Below are 9,653 nucleotides of genomic sequence, written 5' to 3' on the forward strand. Positions count from 1 at the left end.
GATTATCTGCAGGTTTCTTCCAGGCAAAAATTCCATAATTTTACACCCACACAAAAAGGGATTTTAACAATAGAAAACCCAGGCACAACTAGATTAAAAGGAACATGAAGAGCAGCCTTTACTTTACCTGTAGTGAGTTTTTATTTTATTCATTATTATTTTCTATTTTAATTGTCCAAGTAGAGTTTTCTGCCTTTTACAGTAGTGAGTTTTTAAAGTAATGAAATATTAATATAGTCCTTACATAATATTAACAACTGTTATAAACGTACTTTGGGTGGTCACAAGAACTGAAAGCAATTTAGTATTCATGCCTCTTTCTAATCAGGTACAACCAGACACTGTTTATCCTTTTAAGGTATGGTACAAACCATAAATAGTCATATGCATCCAGATAACATCCACTATTAAATTCTATTTGTTCACTCTTCAGTGTAGACAGGAATGTTGGAAGACTGAGGGCCAAGAAGACATCCCCCCAGACAGAGTAAATAAACTAAATAAGGGTGTATGGTACAAAACAGCATAACCTGGAAGTCTAAGAGAGCAACAACCATCTCTAGGGCATAAGAGTGAGAATGGTTGTGAGGAGTTTTACGAAGACTGACTGACATGTTCTCTGAGTTGGCTGGGGTTCATTTAAATGCCTCCAAAAATAGTAAGCAACTTCAGGGAACCTACTAGGATGCATTCAAATGCCTGTGTCTCAATCCTGAATGAGTGAGGCTTCTCAGACGCATGTGGTGTTGTCCTGGACCATAAGAATAGTTTAAATTATTATTCAAGATTGCAATCATGTAATGACTTGGAGATTCTGGGTACCATCTCTCACGGTATACCTCAGAAGTAGTACTGTCCAGACAGGCTAACTGTCTGCTGATTTTAAAAAGGCCTTATTTGCTTCAGATTCTTAGAGGCATTAAACATCCTTGCCTCGGAGCTATCCATGGTGCTTGACTCAGAGTCAGTCCACCACTTTCAGCAAGTGGTGCATTAGCTTTCCTATCATAATACCATTCAGGAGCTGTCTGATTCATCACCCACATTGTGGCCTGTGACAATCATGCCAATAATTATGAGCCACTTGTGACCTCCATCTAGTCCACTCTGCCTGTGCCCAAACTCACATGTCTGCAGCTAACCTAGTTCTGCCTCCCAGGTCTGCTACACTATCAGCTACACAAAGCCCTTCTGTAGATACAGTACACTTTTGGAAGATCACTAACATACTCCGGGCAACACATTATGGTTCTTCAGAGCCAAGAATCCCACATAATATCTTACATGAGTTTGAAAATGATTTTAAATGACTTTAACATTTTGCTATATATGATTTTGTGACTGACTTTAGGATGAGTAAAGAATAGGAATTGTAAACTCAATTGATGTGAGTTTCAGGGAATCCCTGAACCTCTTGAAAATACGTGATTCCTTGGGCAGATGTATGTTTTTCTGGGAAAGAGGATGTTGAGACTGTTACCCTTAAAAGGTTAAGAACCACTGATAAATATGCAGGTAACTTCCAAATAATGATCACCCCAGTTTCAAGCACTAGACCTTTGTATCTGTGGTATAACAAATATATTGGGTTTTTGTCCCAGTTCCTGGCACAGATCTCATAAAACTATTGGAATTTCCTGACTCATGTGAGTGTCTTTGGTTATTCAGAAGGACCCCTTTTGAGCACATGAGCTAATGCTAATGAAGGATTATGCTGAGGCCCCAAGATAGTGTCAGGATGGAACTCATTACCAGGAAGACCTAGTAATTACAGGGTTGGAACTTTCAATCTCACCCACCAACCTCTGGGAAGGGGAAGAGTGAGGGTGTGCAGATCAAAGTTCTATATAAATTCCTGAATAAAATTTGATGAGCTTCCAGGTTGGTGAACGCACCCACATGCCAGGAGGGTGGTAGACCCGTTTCACAGGAACAGGAGTTCCAACACTTGGGACCCTTTCAGATCTTGCCCTATATATTTGTACTGCTCATCTGTATCCTTTACAATAAACTAGTAAACAGAAGTAAATGTTTTCCTGAGCTTTGTGAACTGTGGTTACAAATGATCGACTCTGAGGAGGCTCTGATTTTAGCTGGTCAGTCAGAAGTACAGAAGAACAACCTGTATTTGCAACTGGTGTCTGAAACGGGAGCAGTCTTGTAGGACTGAACCTTTAACCTGGGGATCTGACATGATGACCTCCAGGTAGATGGGGTCAGAGTTGAGTTAAACTGATTTACAGGAACTAGTATAGAGGACACATGGACAAAGCTGGGGGGGTGGAAATGGGAAGGAGGTGGGGAGCACTGGGGGCTGGGATGGGAGTAGAAGGCAGAAAACTGTACTTGAACAACAATTAAATAAATTTCAAAAAACAAACAAACAAGAATTGAGTTAAATTGTAGAACACCCGGCTGGTGTCCACAGAAAATTTGAGAATTGCTTGGTTGTACTGAAAACACTCCAGAATATGCAACTGTTTATTGGACAACTCTAAATGGATGTCCAGAAAACACTTGCAACTCAGAATGTCTAAAATAAAATTCATTTTTTCTCCTTATTACCCTAACACATTCCTCTCCTAACCCTCACATCTCAGTTGATGATACCACCTAGTCGTAAAGGTGAAAACCCTGTGAATTACCCTTGATCTTAATTATGACACTTTTGTTTTCCTCATTCCCCTCATCCAGTCAGTCACCCCTTACAACTTTTTGAAAGCCAAATAAATTCTTAAAACACTCCTAAAACAAAAGAATCAGGTGTTCTATGATCCTTTTCCAGGTGGTAAAGATTTCCAAATATTAATAGATCCCAGAGGCTAGAAATTCTTCCCAATAGACCACAACTTTATATTTTTTACAGAAAGCATGCCAAGCTCATCATTCCCTCTGGTCCTGTATTATGAACATACTAGAGGGTATTCTAGTATATTTACAATAGAGGATAACAGTATTATGTATATACTACAGGATAAAGCTAATTCCTGATTCTTCTGATGGAAGAATCTTCATTTATGGAATCAGGTCAAAACAGTTTCCTTTATCAAAGAGACAAGCGGAGGCTGTTTCTGAAAAACAGCTCTTAAGTTGAGACACCTTTTCTTCCTATCTAAATGGTTCCAATGATCACAGTAACACTGTTCAATGAAGGCAGCTATTCTCCAATTTCCAAAAAGTAACAAGTTTTCCTTTGTCAGTAATTCCTTATCTTTACCCAGAAGCCAGCATGACAGATGGCACTGCAAAACAACTGCCAACTCAGACATCAAAAAGATATGTCAAAATTGCTGAAATTCCTAGCCCATGACACTATTTTAAAATTCTTAAAGAGAATGAGGATACAGGAAGGCTAGATCTCCAAGTGAAATTGAAGGGACCCAACATGAAGATATGCCTAATTCTTGGTAAAGCTTAAAGGACCTCTTGAGCACTCATTTTCTTAGGTAACAATCTTTCCTTAAAGAGACAGCGAGACATCTGGAAACAATGGACATTAAGCATCTCCCATTCTTCACACATTGCCAATACAGATTAGGAAATCCATACCACCTCCAGATATACCCAGTGCCTATTGGTGCTTTGTAAACTAATGGCAAACTTTAAAATGTGCTGACCATATACTACTTTGCATTTATTAAAAGGCCAAATTTGTGCATATAAGATACCTGGGCTTAAAACCCCACAGAAAACTTTTTTCCTAACTATTGTCAGTTGTCCATGTAAGAGAGCAAATCAATATGCAACATGCGACCAACAGAATACTTACAGACATTAGGAACAGAACAAAATCAAGGAATATCTAGACATGGAATACACGATACAGTTCTAATAGCTGCTTATCAAAAAGGTGTTAACAGTATACTGGGGAAAGATTGTAAAGATGACAATCACAATTAATAAGTGCCTCAGCTGTCTATATCAGCTATACTCTGATTCAAAAGCATTTTATTACCTTGTCTCTTTCAAATAATTACAAAGGGATCAAAGCAAAATGCAATCATCCTTTCAACAAGGTCTTTTAACAATGTACATAAAGTGTATTTTCATTTTAAGTCCAATTATCAACCTTTTAAATTAAAAATATGTCATGCTTTTGGTGTTATGTCTAAGAATTCTTCACCAAACCTAAGGTTCTGCAGATTTTCTCCTTTTTTTTTTTCCTTTAAAGCTGTATTTATTTTTACAATTAAATCTATGATCCATTTTGAGTTAGTTTTTGTACAAAGTGTGAAGTTCAGATCAAAGTTAATTTTTTAACCTATGATTAAGAGGATAAAAAGATAAGCTACAGGCTGAGAGAAAATATTTGCAAAGCACTTGACAAAGGACTCTTACCTAGAATATGTAGAGAGCTTTCAAAACTCAACAGGCAAAAGAAAGTCCAATTATAAACTGGACAAAGACATGAAGAAATACTTCACTGAAATATTTCATTCATATTTCAATAGACTACAGATGGCAAATAAATAATGAAAATACTTTTTACACTACTAATTATTAGGGACATGCAAATTAAGACCATGATAAAAATTACTACACATCTATTAAAACTGCTAAAAAATAATGACAATGTCAAATGCTGGTGAGGGTGCAAAGAAACTGGATCTCTTATACATTAATGGTGGGAATATAAAATGGTATAGCTACTCTAAAAAAATTTGTTGGTTTAAGAACTAAACCATACCATTTAGCAACTGCACTCCTGGCCATTTATCTCAGAGATACCAAAAGTTATGTCCACACAAAAACCTGTGTATGACCATTCACAGCAGGTTGTAATAGCCCAAAACTGTAAACAACCAAAATGTTATTGTGCGCTGGTCTCATCCTATCAATAAGGGATGCTGTGGTTGAACAGGCCTTTGTGGTACTTCTCATGTTTGCAAGACGCCCTTTGGCAACAACCATCAGAAAGCTACCCAAGGGTTTATTCCTTGCAGGACCATGGGGTGAGGGAATGGGAAGCACATGTGCACATGGGGCCTGGGGTTCTGCTTTTATTGAGGTTGAGGCTGGAAGCCTAGGGTTTCACTGGCTCTCTCTTTATTGGTGAATTTAAAACACAAAAACCAGAATTTGAATCTTGGGAAGAGTAAAAACAAATGACCCAAAGGGCCCAATATTGAAATCAACCAAAATCTCTAAAACAAAGGCACCTCAGAGGAGGGAGATGGCCTGGCTCTTTATCTAGTCTGGTGGCTGGCAATGTTTTTTGGAGATAGCCATCCTTGAAGTGAATGCTTCTTCGATGTGGATGCCTCAGCAACGAAAACTGGAGTCAGGCACTTAGGTTACCAAAAAAAAAAAACTGTCAAAGTTTACAGTACAAAGGCCTAAGAGCTGAATGGCCAAACAAATCACAGGACATTCATACTATGAAATACTACCTAGCAATAAAAAGGAACAAACTACTGATACACACAACAACTTGGGTGAATCTCAAGAGTATTATGTTGAGTGACAAAGCCAAACTCAAAAAAAGTCACATACTGTATAAGTTTATTTATGTACCATCATAAAAAGTGACATGATAGACATAAAGAAGAGATTAGTGGTTGCCAGGGATTAGACAGGAGGGGAGAGGGAGTAGAAAGGTGTGACTACGAAGAGGTTGCGTCATCTTTGGGATGATAGACTAGTTGTGCATCTTGATGGTGGTAAGGGTCACACAAATATACACATGTGATAAAATGATACAGATCTATACACATGCTTTTATCAATATCAATTTCCTGGCTTCAATATGTACTACAGTTATACCAAATATAAGCAATGGGGGAAACTGAGTGAAGTGTACACCGGAATCTATACCATCTTTGCAACTTTCCTGTGAATCTATAATTATTTCAAAATAAAGTTTTTTAAAAATGCAATTAATATTAAGTCATCCAAAAGTTTGGGAAACATGAGAGAACTTATAAATTTGTTGTGAAGTGCTAAGTGAATCCCAAGAGCAATATAAATGATCACGGTGCGGCCTAGAAAGAGCTGGAGATTTTGTTCAATTCTCTAAAACAGACAGTTCAAACATTTATTGAGTACCCAGTGTATACAACCTGGTGCCATAAACAGTCGTGGGATTAAGAAAGAGAAATCAATCTACTAAGAAGATATGATAGAATAACTATTAAAAGCATAAGGGCCTCTGCAAAAGCAGTTCCCATTTGCCTGGAATACTCTTCCACTTTTCTGGTTTGTTCTTACTCATCCTTAACTCTCAGCTCATTGTCACTTCAGGAAATCTCCCTAACTCTCCTCATTGCCCTCCACATTAGATCAGATTTCCCTACCACAGGCTTATAACAGCATCCTGTATTTTTCATTTATATACTAACCTCCATTTGCAAACAAAGAACTGTGTGACAACTTGGTATCTACTCCCCCCAACCCACCCCATTAGGCTAAAATCACCAAAAGGGCAAAAAAAGATCTGTGTAGCTTGCCACTGTAATCCTAAACCAACACAATGCCTGGTAAATGACAAAAGCTCAAAGTATATCACATGAATAAATCTATACAAAGCTGTAATTCATATGTTGAGATGATTAAGCAGACAGTAAGTTACTGGGGTTTAGAAGAACCCTAGATCACTTCATCTTGGGAAAGCTAGTTTATATGGGATAGAAGGTTTATGAAGAAGAATAAGCAATCTTATATCCAAAGCTGAAAATGAAATGTCAGCCCTTTGACAATAAAAACCCACTAAAAATTGAAGCAGAGACGTGGCATGTCCAATGAGTTCTACAGGAAAATTAATGTGAAGAATGAACTTGAACTGAGAGGGTAAGACATTAGAGGCAGTAAAAATACTTGAGAGGTCACTGTATGAATGCAGGCACAAAATGTTAAGGCCCTGAATGAGACAGTGACCATGGGAACAGACAGATGTGTGAAATACTAAGAATAAAGAGCCAACAGAACTTAAGAACTAATCAGACATAAGGGCATAAAAGGGGAAAGAGTCTATGATAACTGAAGGGGTTTACAGTGAGTAATCAGTTAAAGAGAGTACCATTAATAAAAATGGGAAGTCATGACCAAGTCCTTTTAGGAGATGAACTGTACTTTATTGGAAGCCATGGATAACATCCACACTGAAGACGTGAGACCAAATGGAGAAAAGTCAAGGTTGGTAGTGTACATGTGTGAGCTGATCACAGTTAAGGTTAAAGGATGAATAAGATCGTTCAGAGAAGAGAAGGTAAAAAGGGCTTTGAATAAAATCCTTTAAAACAACATGATTTGCCCCTGGCTTAAATTATATTTATCAAACTACAGAGTCACTCAGACTGTGAGCTCCGTTGGGGGCATACCCTTGCATTCTCTAAAGTACACATTACAGGGGGTTGTACCTAACTGGCGCACAGTAAGTAACCCATTAAAGGAATCAGTTATTTTCAAGACACCTGCTGATTAATATTTCCTGTTCCACCTTACTTTGTGTTTCAAAAACTTGAAAGGAATGGGCTTCACTTTAAATTAGTATAATCAGTGACTTTAGACCATTTAAGTCACTTATCCAAAGATATGACTTCCCAAAGCTGTAGGACTAAAGAACAGAGAAACCAGACTTGGGGACTGTAAAAATCTTTAAAAAAAAAAGTTTCCAATGAGATTAGAGCTAAAGCAAATCTCCACTCAAGCAGGGAATACTTTTCAAGAAGTTTCTGAATAAAAGTAATCAAGTAATATTTACTGAGGAAGTGAAGTAAATCAAAATGTTCAATTGTATGTACTATACGAGTTGACAATGTACAAAAAGTAAATAAGCTTCAGGTGAAGTGAAAGATAAACAAGATAATAAAAGGGAATTGAGAACAGTGGAGATGCATACTCTCTTAAAAACATATGAGAGAAAAGTCACTGGCCTGCTCTCCCACAAAACATTCCTGGATATTGCAGTCAAAGGTGGAGTAATGGGCTAATCTGATTCAATATTTAGATGAACAGTATTTCCCAGATGCAGTTTAAAAATAAGACAAAGGACTACTAAAATGGATTAGGGGAGAAAACTGCTAACAGCCTACCCCTCAAAAATAAATGACCAAGGCTGCAATATGCGATTATACTCTAACCCTGAATCATAAGCAAATGTCTGTTTTAGGTGCTTCCTGATAGCTGAGTGTATTTGTGGGAGAAGCCAGGGAAGAGAAAAGAAACCAGTTGGAGTCACAGACCCTAGGAACCTGACAAGTCATCTATAATCCAATTACCCTCTTAATATCAGAGTGCCTTCCGCAAGTCTAAAAGATGGTCAACCAGTGTACGCCTGCTTGTTTCCAGCAATAGCAGAGCAAATGGCCTAATTCTGACCATTCAGAATTAGACGGATCTAATTTGTTGCAAAACCCTTCGAAGTTATCGCAAAGAAACTTTCACCTCTGGTCCTGGATCTCTCAAGAGCAACAAAATGAAAGTCGTGTTTTGTTTTTGTTTAAGCTTAACAACAACTAGGTATTACTTCCTGGCGTGTCGATATGTTCTCTTCTTTCAATAATAGGAAAACTGGATTTTCCCTCCCAAGGTCTCCCCTTAAAGAAAAAGGAATGCCAAGCACATTTTCCTTTAGATTCAGGGCTGCAACCTCCCCAGTAGGGAAAAGGGTCTTAACTAACTACACACACTAGATGTTGTAACTGATATGTAATCCCCATTGCCAGGAAAGAAGCTGCTCCAGCCAGTGGCCAAGTGCTGGGACGCGATAGAAGCCACAGACCTGGCCTGGTAGCTCTGAGGCTGTGGAGAACAAGAAGCCCGAATCCCTTCTTGCCAAAGCCGCGAAGGGCAGGGTACGCGCTCCTTCCCAGGCCACCGGCAAGCCCCGCGCCTCACTGGACAGAGCCCTCGGCCCCGTAGAATTGGCATTGCTGAGAGGAATGCTCAGTGAAGCACCTGGCGAATCCCAAACAGTGAGGCCAAACCAGCTGCCCGTTCGCCCAACCACCCGGCCCGCTGGATGCGTACTGAGAACCGGCATCGGTGGGAGCTCCGCGAGTAGACGACTGTGGCTCGGCCCGCGTTCCGTCTATCACATTCGCCCACCCTCTTTCGTTCCCCGGCCCAAAGCTGAGCCGCGGGTGACCCTAGGCGGCGATGCCCCAAAGGCACACCGCGTTTGGGGTAAGTGCTGAGGACCGGGCCGAGCTCCTAGGCTGGCGGCTGCAGCAGGTCACTCACCGAGAGGACGCTCATGCGGATTGGGGTCTCCAACAGGCACGCCATCTTGAGCCTTCCCACCCGGCTGCGGCGGACGCCGGCGCGGGGGCCGGCACTTTCGACAACAAACTGCTGGGCCAACAACAAACACTTCTACAGAAAGTCAGGCAGGTAGAGGACGATAGATCACACTCTAGACACCGCTGAAATACCGCCAGAGCCCGCGGAAGGGAGAACAAAGGGAGACAGTGCCTGGGGCCTCCTTACGAATCGTCGGCTAATAAACAGCAACTACTCTCAGCCTGGGTTAGAGGTGGGAGCGGACAGCAGTCTCCGCATGCGCAAAGAATAGCTGGCGGCCCCACCTGCCGCTCACTGTGGGCGGGGCCTCGGGGGCGGAGTCTCGCTCCGCCTCTACTAGCTTCAAGACGGATTCGTAGCAATTTTCGCGTATTCGTATTCCGAAAAACTGGAGTGCGAAGCCACGCATATAA

The 9,653-nt window shown here is 40.3% G+C and overlaps 1 protein-coding gene across 3 annotated transcripts in view; it reads right to left on the reverse strand.

Annotated features, from left to right (window-relative positions):
* The window catches only part of ARMC8 (armadillo repeat containing 8), a 100,973-nt gene extending 91,546 nt beyond the window's left edge, over window positions 1–9,427 (reverse strand). The window contains exon 1 of one of the 3 annotated variants that reach the window (XM_037139435.2): window positions 9,181–9,427. In XM_037139435.2, the coding sequence (XP_036995330.1) occupies window positions 9,181–9,225 (45 nt within the window). In that variant the 5' untranslated portion in view covers window positions 9,226–9,427. The remainder of the gene's footprint in view (window positions 1–9,180) is intronic. The other 2 variants (XM_037139433.2, XM_037139434.2) reach the window with 2 other exon arrangements.
* Between the last annotated feature and the right edge of the window lie 226 nt (window positions 9,428–9,653).

This window comes from Artibeus jamaicensis, unplaced genomic scaffold, assembly GCF_021234435.1.
Source record: "Artibeus jamaicensis isolate MK-2021 breed Jamaican fruit bat unplaced genomic scaffold, CSHL_Jam_final contig_519, whole genome shotgun sequence".
Taxonomy (NCBI): domain Eukaryota; kingdom Metazoa; phylum Chordata; class Mammalia; order Chiroptera; family Phyllostomidae; genus Artibeus; species Artibeus jamaicensis.